Source organism: Meriones unguiculatus, chromosome 1 (assembly GCF_030254825.1).
Source record: "Meriones unguiculatus strain TT.TT164.6M chromosome 1, Bangor_MerUng_6.1, whole genome shotgun sequence".
NCBI lineage: Eukaryota > Metazoa > Chordata > Mammalia > Rodentia > Muridae > Meriones > Meriones unguiculatus.
This window is the reverse complement of record NC_083349.1, coordinates 50553497-50577107: the sequence shown is the minus strand read 5'-3', so window position 1 is coordinate 50577107 and position 23611 is coordinate 50553497. Positions and strand designations below refer to the sequence as shown.

General features: G+C 38.4%; 1 protein-coding gene across 2 annotated transcripts in view; it reads right to left on the bottom strand.

Annotated features, from left to right (window-relative positions):
- Kif20b (kinesin family member 20B) overlaps window positions 1–16346 on the bottom strand; it is a 56528-nt gene extending 40182 nt beyond the window's left edge. For both annotated transcript variants that reach the window (XM_060388553.1, XM_060388558.1), the window contains exons 1-10: window positions 16010–16346; window positions 14066–14213; window positions 8723–8809; window positions 8526–8642; window positions 7485–7623; window positions 5408–5592; window positions 2367–2403; window positions 1716–1940; window positions 1097–1208; window positions 25–96 (exon numbers count right to left, since the gene is read on the bottom strand). In XM_060388553.1, coding sequence (XP_060244536.1) covers window positions 25–96; window positions 1097–1208; window positions 1716–1940; window positions 2367–2403; window positions 5408–5592; window positions 7485–7623; window positions 8526–8642; window positions 8723–8809; window positions 14066–14212 — 1121 coding nt within the window. In that variant the 5' untranslated portion in view covers window position 14213; window positions 16010–16346. The remainder of the gene's footprint in view (window positions 1–24; window positions 97–1096; window positions 1209–1715; window positions 1941–2366; window positions 2404–5407; window positions 5593–7484; window positions 7624–8525; window positions 8643–8722; window positions 8810–14065; window positions 14214–16009) is intronic.
- Between the last annotated feature and the right edge of the window lie 7265 nt (window positions 16347–23611).

Below are 23611 nucleotides of genomic sequence, written 5' to 3'. Positions count from 1 at the left end.
CAACTTAAAGAAAGTTCAACTTACTCACTAACTCGAGTTACACGAGGCATTTCAGAATCTTCTATCTGCAATATTCTAATAGTGAATATGCTGTGACTGAAAGAAGAAACACAAAGAGTAAGTATCATCATTCAATTTCAGTGCCTGTATTCTACAGGAGACAAGCATTAGCAATAGACTTCTTCGCCCTAGTTTAATCTATCATCAACCATACATACAATTTGCAACTATCGGCCAGATATGTCAGCCTCACACTCCAACCAGTAACCAACTATCTAGCATCACCTTAGCACTTGCCAAATCCCATATCCCTCAAACATTCCCTTCTTGGCAATAAGACTCGATATGCAGCTACTCATGAGAATAAATCAAACAGATCTAAAGTTCAAGGCAAGCCTGGGCTACTGAGTGAGATGCTGTTTAAAATTAAAGGAAAAAGATGCCTGGAGATGGATCTAGGTCAGTAGAATGCCTGCCTAGTGAACATAAAGGCCCCGGGGTCAATCTCCAAGACTATGGGGGAAAACATGAATGTACTTACAGAGATCACAGTGCTAGTGAAAATACTGAGGTGAACAGCTACATTCTTTGAAAATATACCTAAAGCAAAACAAAAACCTGCCCTATACATAGGCTGCTATAGATCATTTTCACCCCATGCCATTCTCAGTGTAGAGACAGGGCTTTTCCTCCTTAAGAGAGTATTTTAAGCACCTCACTGCTAAAGCTTATTCTGTCTCCTACCTCATAATCCCGTGCATCATGAACCTCCTCCCTTAAACCCCTGAGACTATGGCCTGAATCATTTTCCAAATGGTAATATTACGGTAAGACATAGAGAAGAGGCCACCACTTAAGCAAATGGGAAAATGATCCAGGAAACTGACATAAAGGGAGAGTACAAATGCTTCAGAAACATCCTGCAAACTGGGAAAACTAATGTTCTGACAAATCAACTACTACTTTTTTATCACCAGGTGGCTGTCATGCCTACAAATTCCCAGGACATTTCACAGAAACCCACTGACACATCTATGTAAAGCTATGTGCATTTACACAGAATACTGTGGTTGTCTCAGGACTGACCCCTACTTACCTTCTGCTAGAAGCACTGTTCAGTTTTGTGAAGGCAACGCTCTGATGCTTCACTCCTAGTTTTAAAAGTCTATACGCTTCTTTAGAATCAGATACCTGAATCCACTGCAGATCTTTAAAAAATAAAGAAGATATGCACTAGTTTAGAAAATGGCAACATTTGTGTTACAGTATGAACTTTTCAAAGGATTTCCCTAGTACCACATAAAATCTTTCTGCTGGTCACACAACCTAAAACACTAACTGAGCTATTACTTATTTCACAAGACATGAAAAGATAGGGCTATGAAAACATTTAGTATTTAACGTCACAGAAGACTAGTACCATTTTACAGTTCTAAATAAAAAGTAAAATAATAAGTATTAGAACACCCTATATTTTATCACCATGAATAAAATTAACATTCAAGCAAAAACAATCACGCTAAACCCTATTCTACTCAATTATAATAAACATAAAAAAAGCATACTTCCAAAGCACAAACTAATTATTTTCTTGATGTTAATACTGGACAAAAATACCAATTTTTAAAAAAATAAACTTCCTCTTTGTTGTCTATAGCTATCACAAAACCCAGAAGTTAACTTTGGAACAAAAATTAAAATGTTTGCTGATATACCTTTTATAAAAGAATAGCCCTTTACATCTTGGGAAAGGCGTAGCATCTTTCTCTTTTGAAACTTAGATGATACAGGAACAAATAAATCATAAATACATTCATTGTATATCTCAAAGAAAGAGACCCACACAGAATACTTTATATTATCCACATTCAGGCTAGATTGGTCACAATTATTCATGGATTCTTCAAAATCTGGGATAGTCAAGGAGTTTGTTAAGCTTCCTATAACGAAAGAGCACAAACAAACAAAGGCATAAAGTTAAAAGCTTGACTAAAAATGAAACAGACTCATAGACTCCATAATCACTTTACTGTCTACACTGAAACATTTTAGGGAGCAAAGGAAAAAATATTTGTGGCAATCAAAGCTTAGTTTCTTCTAGTCTTACTTCTTTTTGAAGTAATAAGGAATCAAATACAAATTAATATAAAAGAAAAAGAATAAGAACAATTCCCAAAGCCAATATTAAAGTTAGAGTCAAAGTAGACACATTTGTGATATTAAGTATAAATGAAACTATACAGCCTCTCAGTTCACACAGCTGTGTAACTCTTTGTAGGTAATTAAGACTGAGAGTGACTTTGAAAATAAAACCTTTCAAATGTATTTCATAAGCAAGTTAACATAAGTGAGAAAAGAATCCTTACCACAAAGAATGTCATAACTGTCATTATGTATAGTAACCTAAAAAAGAAAGTTTAAACACACTTTTTATTAAAAGTTAAATAATTTAGATTTTAATTATTTATTCAATTAAGCCATTAACTAATTCATAACCTTTCAATTACTTAACTCAATGATTTCTGTTTATAGTTTATTTCCTAGCTAAACAACAGCATCTCATAATGAGAAATTTGGCAAGTATCAAGTAAGAATATCTTGTTATATATCTGTCAACTAGATATAACTGCAAATATGTAAATATGCCCTACACTTAATTTATACTGTAAGATGATTTTACATATAATTAAAGATTACTTATAAAAATTTGATGGATATTTAACATTAATAGATTAAAAATAACTTAATTGTTCCTTTATTATTAAATATGTGGTTATTTAGAAAATTTTATCTGTAAAAAAATAATGCTATAAAGAACATCTTTATATATTTCATTCTAGATGCTCTATATAAAAAAAATACATAACAACAACAAAACTGATAGACAACAAGATAAGTTTCAAAGCTCCCAGTGTTAATACAGTAGAGCCAAACTCCTGTAAACACATCATAAGCAAAGCTTAAAAAGAATACCTGTTTAGATTTTCATAGATTAGTATCTTTTTAAGTGGATAACTCAATAAAGAATTAAGCAATGGTTTTCATTTTTTTTATGCATTACTTATGCAATTATGGAAAGACCTCCATAATTCGCTAAATTACCATTTTACTTCTTGAGACCATAATTCGAACCTCAGTGATCAAATAAACCAACCTTCCTTCCTTCCCTCTTTCACCTTTAAATTTTTAAAAATTTTGTGTATGTGTATGTACATTGGTTTATGCATTGAATACTGTAACAGAAGAGGTCATCAGATTTCCCGGAACCAGGTTTACACTCAAGATTAACATTAACCGCTGAGCCATCTCTCAAGCCCCATCTCTTTCATTTTTTTCAAGATGAGTTTTGCTATGGATGAACTGAAACAACCATCCAACCTCAGACAACCAAATGATAAAATTATATACATATAAGACTACACTTAACCAAATCATATTACTACCACCACCACCACCACCCTGATTTTTAGTGTTTAATATCTAAGATTTATTTTATTTTCTGTGTATGAGTGCTCTTTCTGAACTTTATGTGCACACCATTTGTATGCCTGGTGTCCCAGGAGGTCAGAAGAGGATGTCAAATCCCCTGGAACTGAAGGTACAGATGGTTATGAACTGTTGTGTGGGTGCTGGGAATCGAACCTAGATCCGCTGCAAGAGCAACAATTGCTCTTAACCTCTGAGCCATCTCTCTAGACCTCGATATTTGTTTGTTTGTTTGTTTGTTTGTTTGTTTTTGAGGCAGGCTCTAATGAAGCCCAGGATGGCTTCAAAATTGCTAATGTATGTAGCAGAGGATGCTCTTGAACTTCTGATCTGCCTGCCTCTGCCTCCTAGTTGGCAGGACAAATATATGCACCATGCCTAGTTTTATGCAGTGTTAGGGCATGGATCTAGAGCTATGTGAATGCTAGACAAACACTAACAGAAGAATCACATCTCTACGCCTTAAATATATTTTTCTTTCTTTCAACTCCAATTTGTGCTATCCACACACTTATGGGTGTAGGGGCATCCACTTAAGCATGGTTGACTATTTATGGACCCCACTCCTAAGGAAACGGACACACCCCTACTCCCAAAAGACATCAGTTCTCCACAGATCCTCAGTTGCAATGGGAGGCTCACAAACCTCCTTTCCCACTCATACTAGTGTCTTGACTAGTTTAATTTTATCCAGCAACCACAACTGGATATGAACTAATGAGTACAGAGGACCTATCGCATCCAAAAGACACTTTTTTTGGTCTTTTCCAAGCTTTGGTTCTTATAATCTTTTTCTTCCCTTGTCCAAAAGAGGCCCTGCTTCTTGGAGAGGGAGGTGTGAAATACATGTTTTACGTGTGGCTGAGTACCCCACTGATATTTACTTTCTGTCCTTAACCAGTTGTAAGTTTGAACAGAACTGGGTGTGGGGAGAGCACAACTGAACAGATGACTCAGTTGTTAAAAGCACTGGCTGTTGTCGCAGAGTACCCAGGTTTGGGTACCAGCACCAAGGTGGCTCATAACCACCTTTAACTCCAGTTCTGAAGGATCTGAAGCCCTCTTCTGGCCTCCTTGGTCACTAGGCATGTACACAGTATATACATACATACATGCATGCATGCATGCATGCAGACACTCATACATAAAATAAAAGATAGAAGTCTTTAAAAATATAGAGATGAAGAAGGATTTTGCTATGTTTTCCAGGCTGGCACTAAATATCTACACTCAAGGAATGCTCCTGCCTCAGGATCTGGAGTAATTTAGAACTACAGGCACAGGCTACCAGACCCAGCTGATGACCACTCCTACAGTCTTTTTTTTTTTGTATGCTTTTTTTTTTAATAATAATAATATTTCTCTTCAGTTTAAAAGAAAAACTGTATTCTACATCTAACAGAAAGGGAGTGAGAATGTAGCTCAGTGTTACAGTGCTTACCATATGAGTGCATCTGAGAGCCTGGCTCAAATAACCAGTATCAGAAAAATAAAATGTGAAGACACTGCATATGTGTATCCATTCGGAGAGACAGAAAGCTCTCTGCATGAGGCAGGTAAGTAGTACACCCGGTAAGTCTAGCACTCAGGAGGCAGAGGCAGGAAAACTGCGAAGTTGAGGTCAGCTGAGCTTAAGGAGCCTGTCTTAAGAACACTTCATTTCTTACATTCTTTTTGTTTGTATTATTTTCAGATTAATATTTAATAAATATTTTAAAAGTAAAATACTAATCCTATAGCAAAACAGACCATTTCTACTTAATATTGCCATTTGCTGCCTTATTTTTTTTTCCCTGAAAACAAAAAAAAGCCACCAAGACCAAAAACAGATTACAGTATACAGGCTAAAATTATCCTGAAAGTTTACAAACAAACAAAAAAATTCATGATTTTTATTTTATGTACTAAAATACTGGCGTACCTCTTTAATTTGTCGCAGCAATGCATTTTTGTTAGCACTTTCCTCTTTCTCCTGGTCAGATGATAGCCGTAAGTATTCTCTACATCTATGGGGTTTGAAGTTCATCTTCATATATTGTCTATCCTGAAGAGTATCAAACAATACATTCAGAGTTCTAGGCAGAATGCCAATGTTTTCATCTGTGCCTATAAAAGGATAGGAAAAAGGCAACTTTTTTAGATTAACAAAGTCCCTTTTATATTATTAATAAGCAAGCTAAGGAATTATTCTATCATTTTAGTCTTTACTGTATTATCAACATATTTTGATTCAATAGGAAGAATTTTTACATTCAGATCTAGTCCTAATATTATGATTTCCTATCACCCATAATTACAAAATAAAATACAAAGTGTCCATTTATGCCATGCTAATTCTCTGAAGCATATCTTAATTCTTAAAAATATTTAACTTTCTATCATAGGTATAAAAACTTTTATACATATATCTGAATTAAATACTATCAGCAACATATGTGACATGCTTACAAAAACTGAGAGGACTTCCAGATAAGAGGGCTAGCTAGAAGTTTTCTCTGTGTGACCAGGTTAAGGTGGTCCTCAACTTCCTTAGGACAAGAAAAGGATAAATGCACCTGGGAAGGTGGTACAATTTATAAAGTCTTCTGTCCAGCAACAAAATGAACATCACTGTGTTCAGGGAAATAAGCTAAATGCAGAAACCAAGTGTGTGTACTTCTTCTCAAATGCAAAATCTAGATTTAAATTGAGAAAGACAGAGAGAATATCAGCAGGAAAAAAAACTGTGATATTAAAAGATATTAAGGAAAGAGAAGGCAAAAAGAGAGGGCTATAGACTATACACACACACACACACACATTTTATATCTATAACATATAAGCAGAAGGAAAGACTATTTGAGAGAAGGAAGAGGACCAGAAAAGGACAGCTTGGGGGATGGGTGAATGATAAAGGGGGAAGTGAAAAGAATAAATTACAATGACATATGTATGAAAATGGCAAAATGAAACCAATACTTTTATGTTGTTGTCTAAGATAAGGTCTCACTGTGTAGCTCTGGCTAGCCTGGAACTCACTACATAGACCAAGCTGCCCTGCAACTCAAAGAGCAGCCTGCCTCCGCCTTTTAAGTACTGGAACTAAAGGAGTACACTACCATCTTCAGCTCCAATACTTCTTACACAAACTTGCTTAAAAGCCTTCAGAACACATACATCTAAGCAACAGTTAACAGGTTCCGCGGGTTATGCTTATTATGTATATGTGATGGTGTGAATAGGAATGGCCCCTACACACTCATGTGTTTGAAAGTTTGCCCACGGAAAGTGGCCCTATTAGGAGATGTGGCCTTGTTGGAGGAAGTGTGTCACTGTGGGGGTGGGGGAGCTTTGAGGTCTCAGAAGCTCAAGCCAGTTCTCTTCCTGCTCTCTGCTGATGTGGATGTCTAACTCTTAGCTCTGTCTCCAGCACCATGTGTACCTGCACACTGCCATGATCCCCACCATGAAGATAATGGACTAAACCTCTGAACTGTAAGTCAGGCCCAATTAAATGTTTTCCTTCATAAGAGTTGCCATCGTCATGGTGTCTCTTCACAGCAATAAAAACTCTAAAACACATATAATTTAACAATAATAATTTAAAAAAATAAGGTCATGAATTTGAGAAGGAACAGTTTAAAGGATATAAAACGCACTGGATGGGAAGAAATGACGTAATTATATTCTTTAAATAAAAAATTTAGTAAAAGTAAAAAATATGGACTAAATGAAGGAAATATAACTACAGGCAATTATGAAAACACTGTGGGGCTAGAGCAATGGCTTGCAGTGGTTAAGAGCACTGGCTGCTCTTCCAAAAGCCCAGGCTCAATTTCCAGCACCTACATGGCAGCTTACACCTGTCTGTAACTCTAGTTCCAGAGATTCTCACTCCCACAGACATATATGCAGGCAAAACAACAATGAAAATAAAATAAAAATAAATTTTAACAAGATAATACTGAATAAATACTAATGATTCTTTTTCTTTTCTAGTCAAAATAAACAATATTTACCTTGAAATGTATATGTTTTTCCAGAATTGGTCAGCCCATATGTGAAGATCAGCCGATTGTGTCCTTTCAAGAGGTCTTTTACTGGTTCCATAATGCAACCCAGAAAAAACTCTTTCTGTGAAGTTTCAGGTCCAAAAACCTGTAACAGCATTTTTAAGATATGACCCTTAAGAAAATTCATGTTCCGAAACTATCAAACATTTGCTTTGAAATATTTATTCAAAACAGGTACCATATCTCAACCACAAAAACACACTGACAGGCATTTAACTGCTATCAAAAAAAATCTTTAGGACAGAAGCTTCAAAGCTGTAAAGATGACTCAACAGGCTTGCCTGCCAGCAAGGCTAACCACCTGATTAGATCCCTGAGAAGCACATGGAAAGAGGAATGCCTTCTGCAAGGTCCTTCACATGCGCACTATGGAAGGCACATACAGTAAGTAAAATTTAACTACAAAATAACTCTAAGATAGAAATCTCACACACTCAGCCAAGCGATTTTTCTTCAGTTTTAAAGACCATTTTTCAATAGACTAAAAAGGTCAGTGAAGGCCAGGCATGGTGGCACACGCCTGTAATCCCAGTACTTGGGGAGGGAGAGGCAGGTGGATCTCTGAGTTTGAGGCCAGCCTAGTCTACAAAATGAGTCCAGGTCAGCCAAGGTTACACAGAGAAACACTGTCTCAAAAAACCAAAGAGGTCAATAAAGTGATTTATTCAAGGTCAATAAAGTGACTTACTCACTTTAAATAATAAGTGTACAGACACCAGTCTTAGTTTCAGGAAAAAAATCGGCAAAGAATGAAGTTCTTTGAGCACAGAGTATGAACTTCAGTGCACACAATTACACAGCAAGTGAGCCCAAGCCAAGTGTCACCCAATTAAAAGAGAAGTAAGAAGCCACGGGGAAAGGAGAAGGCAGCTGGGATGGACGTTAGGGACAGGGTATGTGCTTTAGATGTACAAGGCCCTCAGTCCACTCTATAGCTCCCCACAGCCCTCACACACAATTCCTCAGGTTCCCGGGGTATTTACTTACCCTAGAAAAACTGAATTTCTGTGCCATGTGCCCAGAGCTCTTCTCACTTAACTGGCCAAGGATGCTTTGAGGATCTTTCAGCAGAACAGTCTGTGAATCCAGAACTTGCACACAGCCCTAGAAAGCATGCCCATACTAAGAATAGCATTTGTTGAATGAAAGCAAAACATTAAAATATAACTAAATTCAACACAAACCTCAGCCTCATGTTCTTTTTCTGACTGTGTGAATGGTCTTATTCGAAGACAAACTTGGAGGTAATTTTTAGATCCCAAACTGTTTGACTAAAAGAAAAAAAGAAAGAAAGAAATAAAATAAGCCATTTATTTAAAAGTACAGGAATATAACTTTTCAGAGATTAACTGTCTTTATATGAATGATCGCTTATATAATGATCTACAGAATTTTATTCCGTTACTAATCTTTATAGGTTTTATTTCTTAGTGTTTCTACAACCAAAGTCTTGTTCCATAGCTGAAGCTAGCCAAAGATTCACAATTTTTGATGGTAGTGCTGTCTTTTGTTTTGTTTTATATTTTTTTGGGGGAGGGGGTGTCTTGGCTAGCACATGTAGTTTGGAGGACAACTTTCAAGAGTTGGTTCTCTCCCTCTCCTATGTGGGCCTTAAGGATCAAACACAGGTGTTCAGGCATCAACAATTCCCATTAAGCTGTGAACCAGCTACTAAATCATGATTCTTGTATATCAGCCTCTCAGGTACTGGTTGATTATAGCCCTGTACCATTAGATTTTTAAACTACTTTATAAATTAAAAAAGAAAAATAAAACTGGGCTGGGCTGGATGGCAGTGGTGCAAACTAAAAGGCAGAGGCAGGCAGATCTGTGTGTTTGAGGCCAGTCTGCTCTACAAAGTGAGGTCCAGGCTTGCCAGGGCTACATAATTAACTCCCTGTCTCAAAAAAAAAAAAAAAAGGAAGGAAAATAGGGGAGGACCAGCTTAGAGATTAAGAGTGTTAGTGTTCTTGCAGAGGACCTGAGATCAATTTTCAGAGCTCACTACCACCTATAATTCTATAATTGGGATTAGATGACTCTGTGATATTCTATTTGTAAATTAATTAAAACAATGTGATTTTATTTAAATAAAAAATTATCTTATTTAAATTTAAAAAACAGAGGCCTAAAAAGCAATTCATGTAATTCATTAACTTGGTAAAGGGCATTTACAAAATTGTGAAAAATGATAAAATGGATTTCTTTTTAGTAACTCTATTCAACACTGCACTACAAAGAATTCTACCCAGTGCAACCTGTGAAAGGACAGGGAAAAAAAAAAAAAACAACACCAAAATTAGGAATGAAGACATCACCTCATAGACATAAACATCTACCTACAAAATTTGACAGTTATTGAAATTATTAAAGAAGTTAACAATGACTGTGTGGGATGACTGGAATCCTAAAGAGAGCCCAGGAGCGGCCCTTGGTGAAGGTGCAGCACAGGTGAGCTGCACGATGTCCCCCAAACCCTTCTTCCTGAGGAGGCATGCAGTACTCCAAGAAATCCAGCTGAGACCCCCCCCTTTCCAATGCTCTGTCTACTTGGTCCACCTGGGACACAGCCAGAAGTTACCTTTGCTTTGTCACCTAAGCTTCACTGTCAGGCCCACAGCTGTGCCTCCGTTCCCACGGCCTGATGGACCCCAAGAACATTCAGGTCCACCTGAGGTGCAGTCAGCAGGCTATTCCCTGAGCTCCACTGTCAGGCCCAAGGCTTTGCCTGTGTCCTCTAGGAGTCCTGCTGGCATCAGGAACATCCAGCCAACATCAGGGACAACCAGATGGCTAAAGGCCAAAGTAATAACACAAGCCCCTGTCCCCTTTCTCTCTCTCTGTCCCTGTCTCTCCCTCTCCCACCACCAACATCAAAACAATAGGAATTAACAATCACTAGTCATTAATATCTCTCAATACCAGTGGATTCAAGTCCCCAATAAAAAGAAACAATCTAACATACTGAATGCAAAAACAGGATCCATCATTCTGCTGCATACAATAAACACAACTCAGCAACAAAAATACACCTTAGAGTAAAGGGCTGGAAAAAGGTTTTCTAAGCAAGGGACACAAGAAGCAGGCTGGAGTTGCATTTTAACATCTAATAAAATAGACTTTCAACAAAAAATAATCAAAAGTAATAGGGAATGATACTTCATATTCAAAGGAAAAATCCCCCAAGATGACATCCCAATTCTGAACATCTATGCCTCAAATGCAAGGACATCCACATTCATAAAAGAAACATCAATATAGCTTAAATCACACATCAAACCCACACATTAATAGTGGGAGACTTCAACACCCCCCTCTTACCAATGGACAGGTCATCGAGACAGAAACTAAACATAGAAATGATGAAACTAAACATTATGACTCAAATGGCCCTAACAGCTACAGAACATTTCACCCAAACACAAAAGAATATACCATCTTTTCTCAGCACCTCACAGAACCTTCTCCAAAAGTAACCATATAGTCTGTCACAAAGCAAGCCTCAAAGAAAACTGAAATAGCTCCTTGTTCTTATCAGACCAAGGATTAAAGCTGGACTTCAACATCAACAGAAACAACAGAACTCAGTGACCACTAGGAATCAGGGAAGAAAGAAAGAAAGAAAGAAAGGAAAGAAAGAAAGAAAGAAAGAAAGAAAGAAAGAAAGAAAGAAAGAAAGAAAGAAAGAAAGAAAGAAAGAAATTAGAAACTTTCTGGAATTCAATGAAAATGAAAGCACAACCTACTCAAACTTATGGGGCACAATTAAAGCAGTGCTAACAGAAAAGTTCATAGCACTAACTGCCTTCGCCAGACTCAGGCTTGGTGGCACAGCCTTTAATGCCAGCTGAGTGCAGAGCGAGCCAGAGTTCTGAGTTCCAGGCCAGCTGGTCTATACAGACAGCCTTCAAAAAACCAAAAATATATATAAAATAAAAAAAAAAATTGGGGCGATCTCATAGTAGCAATTTAAAAACACACCTGAACAAAAAGAAGCAAACACACAAAAGAGTAGACTATAGAAAATAATAATCAAACTCAGGGCTGAAACCAATAAAAGAAACAAAGAACAAAGAATCAACAAAATCAAGAGCTACTTCTCTGAGAAAACCAACAAGATAGAGAAACCCTTGGCCAAAGTAACTAAAAGCAAAGAGAATATCAAAATTTTCAGAAATGAAAAGGGGGGCAAAACAACAGATACTGGGGAAATTAAAAGAATCATTAGGACTTACTTCAAAAAGCCTGTACTCCACAAAATTGGAAAATCTAAATGAAATGGATGACTTTCTCGATAGATACCACTTACAAAAGTTAAATCAAGATCAGTTAAACAATTTAAATAGACTTATAATCCCTAAGGAAATAGCTTCTGTAAGGCAAAGGACATTGTCAACAGAAAAAAACGGCAGCCTACATACTGGGAAAATATCTTCACCAACCCTATATCCGACAAAGGGCTAATATTCAAAATATATAAAGAACTCAAGAAATTAAACACCAACAAACCAAATAACCCAATTAAAAAATGGGGTACAGATCTTAACAGAGAATTCTTAAAAGAGAAATCTGTAATGGCTGAGAAACACTAAAAGAAATGCTCAGTGTCATTAGCCATCAAAGAAATGCAAATCAAATTGACTCTGAGATTCCATCTTACTCCAGACAGAATGGCTAGATCAAAAACTCAAGTGATTCCCTGCACTCTGCCCAAACTTTAGCTATGAGCCTCAGCATCTGCTTTGACCCCCTGCTGGGTAGAGTCTTTCAATGGCCCTCTGTGGTAGGCTTCTGTCCTGTTCCCTGTTTTCTCTCTCTCTTCTGAACATCTTACCCAGGGTCCTCCTTCTTGCTTACTTTCTTTAGGTGTACAGATTTCAGTATGTTTATCCTATATTATATGTCTACTATCCGAACAACCTTACCAGGCCACAAAGGAAGACAATGCAGCCAGTTCTTATGAGACCTGAATGGCTAGGGTCAGATGGAAGGGGAGGAGGACCTCCCCTATCAATGGACTTGGAGAGGGGAAAGGGAAGAGATGAGGGAGGACGAGATTGGGAAGAAATGAGGGAAGGGGCTACAGCTGGGACGCAAAATGAACAAAATGTAATTAATATTAAAAAGAAATTTTTTTAAAAGTATTTGCAGTATAGGGACCAAAAAAAAAAAAAAAACAAAAACAACTCTAATGACAGCACATGTAGGCAAGGATGCTGGGAGTGTAAACTTATACAACCACTTTGGAAATCAATCTGGCACTTTGTCAGAAAATTGGAAATAGTTCTACTTCATGCCCCAGCAATACCACTTCTGGGCATAAACTCAGAAAAGGAAATAAGACATCTGAAGTAGATGGAGGGAGCATGAAAAAGAAATAGAAGACAAAAAAGAAAGGAGTTCACTACTGTAACATGATACAAATTAATTCTGCAAAAATCAACAACTGTTATCTACAATGGGATCAGTTATTTTTAAATGCAACACCATTCACAAGAATATTAAAAATTCTAAAACAGAAATAGATGAGAGAAAAGACCTACATGCACTGAAAGCTACAAATCACTATGCAGAGAAATTAAAGACATGGTTTGCTCACTATTTGGAACACTCAATCCTGTTATGATGAATGTTTCTCAAACTGATGCATAGATTCAATGCATTCTCAATTATTTTCTTCCACAAAGCTTATATGAAAAAAATTGACAAACTCATTTTAAACCTCATATATAAAGGTAAAGTATAAATTACATCGAATCCTGCTGAGCAATTCTGAAAAAGAAGCAGTGCTACTACCTGACTTCAATGTTTATTTTTCATGCTTCATGAACTGGACATTTCCTACTACAGAAAGATTTACTGGTGATACAGGCTGAAAACCTTCAGCTGATGATTTCCGAGGTGACCCTGCTTTCCTATAACCATATCAGCTGTTTACTGGATGAGAAGCATTTTGGAATATTTGCATCACAATAGACACAATGCATTTTCAGACCCAGAGCAGCATAATAAAGTATATATTTCAATCAATTAAGCTACATGAATATTCCGCCATTAGCTTAATCACCAAAGAATTAAAACCTGAACTTTCTTATTTAGTTTTTTTTAAATATTTTATTTATTTTTTTTTTCCAGTTTAGGACAAGGATATAGACATGCTAAGTTGTTTATACCCGCTGTTTGAAAAGGAACTGTTATGTGTTTCTTTTGTCCCAAGGCTTCACTGAAAAGCCAAGATACAGCTGGGCAGTGATGGTGCAGACCCTTGATCCCAGAAGCAGGTGGATCTCTGTGAATTCAAGACCAGCCTGGTCTACAGATCGAGTTCTAGCAGAGCCAAGGCTACACAAAGGAACCCTATCTCAGGAAAAAAGAAGGAAAGAAAAAACAAAAAATAAAAAGAGGTGGAGGAGAAAAGCCAAGATACAAATCTGCTTTAAATCTAAGTTTATGGAAACTGTTTGTGACATAAACATGTTTTTCCTGGAGCACAATAATCAGCAGCTTTTTTCTTACATTGTACTTACCCCAGGGTTTGAGGCGACTAAGGAAAACTCATGAGAGAGATCAAGCTTAACACCATCAAAATTGATTTCCGAAGGCCTTGAAATTGGGTCAGCACTAAAAACATAAGACGGTCTAGGCAACACATCTTGATTCAAGTGAGATTCCATTCTGTAACAAGAGCAGCAACCCATTTAGGCAACCTTAATAAATCAGCACATAAGTCACCCACAATCGAAGTGTACACTCCAAGGAACTTGCTGTAATTCAGTTTGTGGCTTGCCTATCATGCACAAAACCCTGGGTTCCATCCCAAGCATAAACAAGGTCTGGTGGCATGGACCTATAATCCCAGCACTAGGGGGTTGGAGGAGAAAACTCAGAAGTTCCAAGTCATCTTAGCTACACAGTCTAGACCAAAGACCTTGTCACAAAGACAAAAAATAATAATAATAATAAATAAAAATAAAAATAGGTTGGACATGACAGCATGAGCCCACCCCACCCGGGCTCCAAGGCAAAAGCAGGTGGATCTCTGTGAGTTCTGAGACCAGCCTGATCCATATAGTGAGGCCCTGTCTCAAATTAACTGATTAATATAAAAAAGTAATTTCTACAATCCAACCCACTACTGCTTCTCCCCTCCCCCCCCCCCCAAAAAAAACATTAGATTTCAGGGAAAGAAAACATTAGACTGCTTCATTTACAGCACTATGACCTATGAAAAGACAAAAGGCCAAATTACATCTACAGATTCTGAATACACTAGTATTAAGCACTACCTACAACTATTCATATAATACATTTTTGTAGGTATTTTGATCCAAAGACATGTCATGAACAAATGCAATTAGTAAAAGAAGAACGTACGAAATCTTCACTTGGCCTGAAACCGTCCTCTGAGAAATCAAAGAGCAAAGAGACCATGGGATAAATCTAGATCTTGTGCTATTTTCATTCCTCAGTATCTTCTGAAAATTTTTGCAAACCAAAGGTTAACACTTAGGACTGAAACTCAGTTATTCGCAAAATGACTTTCAATTTGATTTCTTCCAGGTATAAGTAAAAAGTGAAACAATGCATATAAACTTTGCATTTAAAATAGAGAATTGGGCCCCAGACAGAAGAGTGCAACTCTGAGCACCCGAAGCTCTGGAGTCCATGGCCTGGAACCCCACAAAATAAAACAAATTAATATTAACAATATTACAAAGAATTAGTAACAGACACATCACAAGTGTTGAATTAATGTGGAATAATGCTATCATTGAACTATTCAATCTGAATTGAACATCAAATCCCTATAGTGTAAACCTGACCCGCCCCCCCAAAAAAATCAACATTGAAATATTTAAGAATCGCCAGATGCACAATACCAGAGAGAAAAGGACACTTCTCTCTTATTTCTCAAAGCATCTAGCAGTGATTCCCAATTTAAGAAAACGGGCATGGATCACGTTTCTTGACTCTTCACGGCAGGCTCAAAACATACGTCAACACAAGCGCCCACCTAAAACTGGTTCACTTCCCACTTTCTTTATATACACATAAAACCCAAATGAACTTATTTCCTAGCCACAAAGTGATATGACATTTAAAAAAAACAAAAAAACAAAAAACACAACACACCACCACTGGGCTCTGCCTAGAAAGAGACCTTGTCACGTGCCGAAACAACTGCTTACCTCCGGAATTCGGGCAGCCAGATGTGGCAAAAGTCTTTTTCCTAACCTATACAAGTATTGGAGCCTTTGAACCTAACGTGGACCATCTTTAAAGGACCAGGAAACCGAGGCCTAGAGAGATCACCTACCTAAAAGGTGCGGCTCAGTCCCCGCTTCAGCACCCCGGCTCCTAGACTAAGGCGTCACGAGCCCCGTCAACACTGACCCGGCCGCGGCGCCGCAGCCTCAGGCCGTCTGTGCAAGCAGCCACCCTCTGCACCCACGCAAGCGTCGGCTTCTCACCTGTAGCATCGCCTGTCCCTGACACCGACCGGCAGCTCCAAAACCTCCCCGTTTTCAAATTCAAACAATGGCGGCCAGGGCCCGCACTGAACCCTGGGAGTGGGCGGAGCCTCCGAGGAGGCCGGGGAGCGGCGCTAGCTCGCGGCCGGGCTCCGGAAACGGCTTTCAAACCTGGGGGCGGGACTTAGTGCTCCGGGCGACCAATGGGCAGTGGCAGGCTCGCGGCCGCTGGGCTCGGCGTTTCTCGTGGCCGCCGGAGGTGTAACGCTTCCTTCGGTACGCAGATCGCTGATTCTGTCCTTTAGACCGACGTGAAGGCGACCCCGAGCTGAGGTCGCTGCCGCCGCCTTGACTTCCGTGACGCGCCCCCGGGAGCGGAGAAAAGGGGAACTCGACACCTCAGAGTCCTGTGGTTCCGGGGCCAGAAGGGACCGGTGTCACTCCCCTCGCCGAGTGACCTTACTTTTGGTCGACCACGGCCCTCGGGAATTAAACAGATTTTTCTCAAAACACATTTTAGGAGGATTTTCTTCATCCCTTCGCCCCTCTGGCTTCTCTGAGAGTACAAATCAGCTACCGCTGAGAGTCGTGCTGTTATCTGTTTTATTATAAGCAAGGTCTTTACAGTGCCCAAAAAGTTCAGTGCCCGAGCATCCTTCTCTGCTTCCCTAAAGTAATCCTGTGTGTGAGGGCGGCACCAGTTCACTAATACATTCGTGTGACAAGAATTTGCTGAGGCTAGACTTCGCTTTGAATAAAAATAATGGTAAAGAAACTTGAGTGTTTACCTTGTGGCCCCGCTGGTGCTTAGTTTATTAAGGTGGAGTGTTTGGTCCAGAGAACAACCCTTTAAAAGGTTGCTGTCGTCCCATTTCATACAAGTTAGTAACGGACACGAGCAAATGGAACTGAAATTTGCATTCAGCTGAAGAGTTTTATGATCACATTTTCAGCTATTTTACCCTACTAACAGCAGTTTCGGAGCACTTGCTTGACAAACTTAGTGTTCACTGACACGCTATGCGTGTGTCCCACCACTGCCCACTCTTAACTTCTCACTTTCATTCAGTTTATCCTACACACACACAAAGCAATCAAATTTGATAGGAACTAGTTTTAAATAGAGAAGTGGATGCAAGAGCAAAAAAAAAAAATTAACAAAGAAATGGAAATATGAAAGGAAAAAAGACCAAAATATAAACTCTTTTCCAGGATGGAATTTAAGTTGTGGGGGTTTTTGTTTGTTTGTTGTTTGTTTGTTTTGGTTTTGGTTTTTCAAGACAAGAGTTTTTCTGTGTAGCCTTGGCTGTCCTGGACTTGCTTTGTAGATTAGGCTGGCCTTGAACTCACAGAAATCAGACAGCCACTGCCTACCTGAATGCTGGGATTACAGGCGTGCAACACTACACCCAGCTTAGTTTTGTTTTTTTGCTTTTTAATTAAAAGGTCCTTTCTTTGTTGCCCAGGTTGGCCTCAAACTCCATATTTTTCTACCTCAGCCTCCTCTTTCCAATGCTGAAATTATAAGGAGTATACCAGTACACCCACCTAGCTAAATGTCAGTCTTTAATGGCCTTTGTTAATTTTCATTACTCCTTCAGATGAGTCTACAGCCTGGATCCAAGTTCTCTGCCTTACCTCACAGTGTCATGTTGCTTTTGCTAGTTATCGACATAGCAACCAATCAGCAGTAAGATACATATGCAGCAAATAGCTACTCGTTCTTTTAATGCTTGGTATTAAATATCACCTTCTGTAGGGAGTATATGTTTGTGACTGTGCATAGTGTACATGGTGAGAGTGCATATTATATTCCTGCCATACATGCATACTCTTTGTACAGATGCAAGAATCTGTGCACTTACTAAGAGGCCAGAGGAGGCTATCAAGCATCCTACTCTATCCCTCTCTGCCTTATTTTCTTGAGACAGGTTCCCTTACTGAAACTAGAGCCAAGCTAACAGCCAGCAAACCCCAGTGGTCCTCTGAGTCCTCCCCCACAAATGGTGTTACATGTGTGACCACACTCAACTTTTGTTTTGTTTTTCGAGATGGGCCTTCTCTATGTAGCCTTGTCTGTCTTGGAACTCACCCTGTAGATCAGGCTGTCCTCCAACTCTCAGAGATCCTCCTACCTTTCCCTCCTGAGCGCTGGGATTAAAGGTGTGTTCCGCCACCACCTGGCAACTCTCTGCTTTTTAAACAAGTTCTGGGGATTTGAACTCTGGACATCATGCTTCCATAAGAAGTGCCCTTACATGCTGAGCCATCTTCCCAGGTCCTAGAGTCAATTTTCTTAAACTCTGTCATTGTTTTGTGACCTTAAACTTACGAATTTACGTTCTAGTATGGATTATAATTCCTCTGTTGTCATTTTAAGGATGTTTATAGCATTTAAGGATGTTTATAGCATCTTTGCCATGAATAAATCCCATCTCAAGAGGCCACTTGCTTTACCCATTTATAAGAAACAACTTACCTTAAAGTTTTTTCATAAGATTGCAGCAATTTGGTCATGCTATTAGGGTCTAATTCTGGTTCTCTTGGCATTTCTACATTTGTAGTTGCTTCTTCCACTGGAGTTTTGAAACTTCAGTCACCCATAAGAACTTTGACTATTTCCAAACTCCTTTTAGGTTTGATTCCATTAATCACAGATCCTTTTAATGACATGTAGAGTGTTGGGCCCTTTACAGAATGTTTTAAGAATATCTGGCCCAGAACCATCAGAGAAGTCGGACTATGGTTGGTATAGTCTTAAAACATACATAACATACATAAATAATATGGCTTGAATTATGAAATTACACTTTGATCCATGAGTTGTTGAATGGACATTATGTTACTAGACTTGCAAACATTAATCTGTTTTTACCAGTTATTGTAAGTGACCAGGTACATTATCAATGAAAAGGGACGGCTAAAAAAAAAAAATTAATCCCCTACTCTTCTCCTATAAAGAAATATTTTTGCCATGTGTGCATTTAATTCCAGCAGTTAGTTGGACTTTATGAGTTCAAGATCATCCAAGTCTACATAATGAGTTCCAGGACAGCCAAAGCTACACAATGAGATCCTGTCTCAAAAAACAAATGTTTGTTTTTTTCCTAGTCAGTGAGCTTAAAACGTTCGTTAAACCATATTATAAACAGATGTACTGTCATCCAGGATTTGCTGTTACACAGATCTTATTGAAGAGATTTAGACTCCCTTTTTTTTGTTTGTTTTTAATTTTTTATGTAGTCTTGGCTGTCCTGGACTTTGTAGACCAGGCTGGCCTCAGACTTACAAAGATCCACTTGCCTCTGCCTCCCCAAGTGCTGGGATGTGGCATAGACATGTGCCACCGTTCCTGGCTAGTCTATTTTTTAAGGGAACTAGTATTTTCAGAACAGCAAATGAGCTTTCATGTCAACTTAAAGTCACCAGCCAGGAACTGACTTCTTTGTGACACTGAACATCCTAAATGACAACTTCTTACAGAGAAATTTTGATTATACCGAGACTCTGTTATTTACTGCAGCCACTTTCATCAGTGACCCTATCCAGATCTGGATAAGTACACGTATGTTTCTGCATCCTTGCTTGTGGTTTTACCTGCACTATTGTGACAGAAGAGGCAGGCTTTCTTTATCCTCATGAACCACTTTTGCTGGCTTCAAGCCATTCTTTTACAGCTTGCTTGCCTTTCTTAGCCTTCACAGAATAATAGAGAATTATGGCGCCTTGATGGGGATTAGGCTTTGGATTTAGGAAGTGTTTGGGGCTGATTTACTTTCTCCAGACCACTAAAATTTCTCTATGCCTTAAATAAGGCTGTTCTCTTATTTGTCATTTTTTGTGCTCACTACGTAGCCCAGGTAAGCCTCACACTCAGCTTCCTTCTGCCTCAGACTCCCCATTGCTGAGATTTGGGGAATATCCCACCACACACAACTATAGTATCATTTAAAAAAAATTTTTTAAGAACTTGTGCTAAACGAACCTAGTTTAGGTGTCATAGTAACCTGACAATGGTGACAGCACCATGGTGGCTCCTCTCCTGGAAGGGTCATGCTTATATAAATTGTACAAAAGAAGCAGAAGAAGAAGAGGAAGAAGAAGAGGCTCAATTTTCAAATAGCTTCATGCCTAGCTACAAACCATGTCTGCACAAGGTTCTCTGTCCTACCCTACCAGTTTTCTGAAGACATCGGTTTGAATATCAACTATTTATTTGCCTTTGTATCATGAAGTTGCATTTGATTATGGAGCTGGAGATAAGAAAGGAAAACACATTTAAAGACATTCCCTCACTGTCCATAATCTGGCAAATACATGAAGCCATATCACCCAAAGGAAAAAAAAAATCCAGTTGGATTTACCAAAATGCAACTGCTTAAAATTCAAATGGCATTGTTCACAGAGAACATGTGTTGCGTTGGTTTGGAAATAGCACGAGGTGCTGCTAATAGACTTCACTCAAATATCGATGACCAGCCATCACAGACATGCTGGTGAATCTAGCTTCCTCTAGGCACAGGATGATCTTTGCCATTATGAACGTTTTACTTTAGAAAATGTTTTAATGTATGCTTTTAATATTTCAGTTACCCAAAAGGGAAAATGTCATGAATAGTTTATTATTAACTAAAGGAAACCATTGAATTACTATAATTAATTGTTGATTAAGCAGACAGAAAGCTGGGTGTAGTGTGCTTGCCTTTAGTCCTAGCACTTGGGAGACAGGGGCAGGTGGGTCTCTGTGAGTTTGAAGCCAGCCAGCGTCATGAATATAGTGAGTTTGAGAACAGACAGAGCTACAAATGAGATCCTGTCTTAAAACAAAACAAACAAACAATAGCAGACTGATTTCAGTAAATATCTCAAAAGATACAGTTTTTTATTTTGCAAACAATGCCCTTGTAACATTAGGAATAAGGAAGGATAAAAGGAAGGGAAAAAGGAAAATGAGCAAAAAGGAGTAATAAATTTGGGTTATTTTTGTGTGAGATAGTGTCAGGCCATGTACTATGAAGGGTAGCCTGAAGCTATGTAGCCTTGGCTAGCCTCAAATTTCTGGGATTATAAGCCCTACTTGGCCAAGAAATGCATTTATTTTGCTTTCAGTCATCTAATAAACTATAAGTTCGAAACCCTGAATCACAAAAGTGAATTTTAGGTACATGTTTGCGCCTACATGCTAAATACAGTGACACATGTCTATTACCCCACCACTCGGAGACAAAGACAGAGGCATTGCAAGTTCAAGGCCAGTTTCATTTCTTTTTTTTAAAAGTCAAAGTAAAATATCCTGGAAAATTAATTGATACGCACAAGTAATCGTCATTGCTTAGCAGCAGAAGAAAAATATGAAAACAAAGATCGTAGCCTTCTTCTCCCCCAATCTAGGCATCAGACCAGAGCATCACACATAGTGATGGTTCTGTCATGAATTCTGAGAAACACAGAACTTTGACTCAGAAGTATTCAGCAGTGCCTCTGGAAAGGTCTGACATTCCTAAACAGCAGCTACACTGCACAGTCGGGGCACTGCTACCACGCCTGTGGGACCTATTTGGTGGCTCATCTTTCCAGCTAGTAAGAAGTCCTAGAGACGAGACTTAGCATTTGTTTGTTTGTTTACTTTGTTTTGTTGTAATGTTTGGAAAAATTTATTGATGTTGTTGTTTTTAAGATTGTGTATAAGGGAGAGGAAAGAGGGAAAAAGAGAGATGGGAAAACAGAAAACGCATGCACATGTGCCATGGTACACATTTGGAGGCCAGAGAACGCCGTTTCAGGAGTTGGTTCTCTCCCTCCACTTTGTTTTTGAGGCAATGTCTCTCTTGTGTCTGCCACTGCACTCTACTTGAGCTTCTGACTGATTTTCCTGTCTTTCTCTAGGAGTGCTGTGGTTACAGCTACCTACCACCGGATCTCTGTGGTTTTCAGGAATCAAACAGCAGTTCTGACGCATGCAAGCCAGTGTTTTTACCCACCAGGCTATCTCCTGGCACTAAAACAGTTTTAGTTTTAACTGTCTTTGCTTTGTTATCTTTCTTTGTTTCTGTTTGTTTTATTTCATTTTTTTTTTTGAAGAGAGTTGATTTTTTATTGTTGTCATTTGTAGATACCATATACCTGGGAAAGCGGGGTGGGATTTATTAAAAGATATTTTTAATTTGTACTTTAAGCACAAGAGTTAAGAGAAAGGGAAAAGGTGCTTGGGAAAATAGTAAGACATAGCAGAGAGATCATGGGGATGGGCTTCTTTAAAAGAACCGCCTACCGTAGCACTTCCGTTAAAAGCTTTTCATAGTTTTAGCTAATGTTGTTTTGTTATTGCAGAGCTCTTTTTCTGACTCTCAAGAATATTGGTCTCATTGACAATAGCTGAAGAAATGAAAACAATCACCCCCACTGCTCATTCTAGCTCAGAAATTTCTACAAGGTATACAATCCCTTAGTTCTAAAGCAGCTCTTCACCTTAACAGAAGTACAAGAAAACAGTAAAGGTCTTTATGTGGTTTAGATAGTTATTTTGGGGAGCTTCCTCAAAATTAATTGTTTATACTGTCCTTGTAATTAGCAGCCACACTTTTTTTTTTTTTACTCCTTGGGACATTACAGCACAAGAAGAGGCCAGCCTGATCTAAATAGAAAGTTCTAAGCCAGCCAGAGATACACTGTGATACCCTTTCTGAAAAAACAAACAAAGAAAAAAACGAAGTGATAGTATGCCTTTCTTTTATAAAGTAGGTGAAAGATTATAATGAAGGGAGTATTACATGTTTACTTGTGTCAGAGTATGTTTACATTAAGAGAAAATGAGTAGGATCTTTTGTCAATAAGAAATGTGTAGTGCTAAACAAGTGCAAGTCAGAGCCTCAAGGCTTCCGACTACTATGTGCCTTCTGGGTACAGAGAAACACTCAAAAAGTGATGGCACTTGACTATCACAACCTGGTAGAAAAAAAAAAACAAAACAACAAACAGTGTTGAAAGAGTATGAATGTGTTCACTCTTCACCACAGATACGTGATTTCTTCCAGTCTTGTTTCATTTTACACATTACCTATATATATATATATTTTTTTTTCTGGATTTTTCCACACTTCTGAAATCCTAGAAATGGACTTAATTCCCTTTACTACCCTCCCAAGCCACCCCTCCCCCCCGCCAAAAAAAAACCTGTCCCTGCCCACAATGAGAAAGTAGCAAAAGACTTGGAAGTAAATAAACAGTCTTTGGGCTTCTCTGATAAATCACTGTATTAGAATTTGATAAAGAGCCAAACAAATATGAAAATGAGAAAGAAAATTTGCTTTTTCATAGAAGTTCATAAAGTGGTGCCTGAAATAAGGACCAGACTACAAAAGTTGAGTCATTTAAGAGTGTGATGAAGTCTATGAGTTCTACTACCTGGTTTTTGAATGTTTAAAATGTATTTCAGTTTGGGACTTGAAAACAATAACTCTGAGTCACACTTAGGTCGTTCAGCTTATGAAGCAATTAAAATCCACTTCAACAACCATCAAAGTGGTGCACACCTATAATCCCAGCACTCGGGAGGCAAAGGCTGGAGTATTTCTAATAGTTAAAGCTGGTCTGGACTATTTG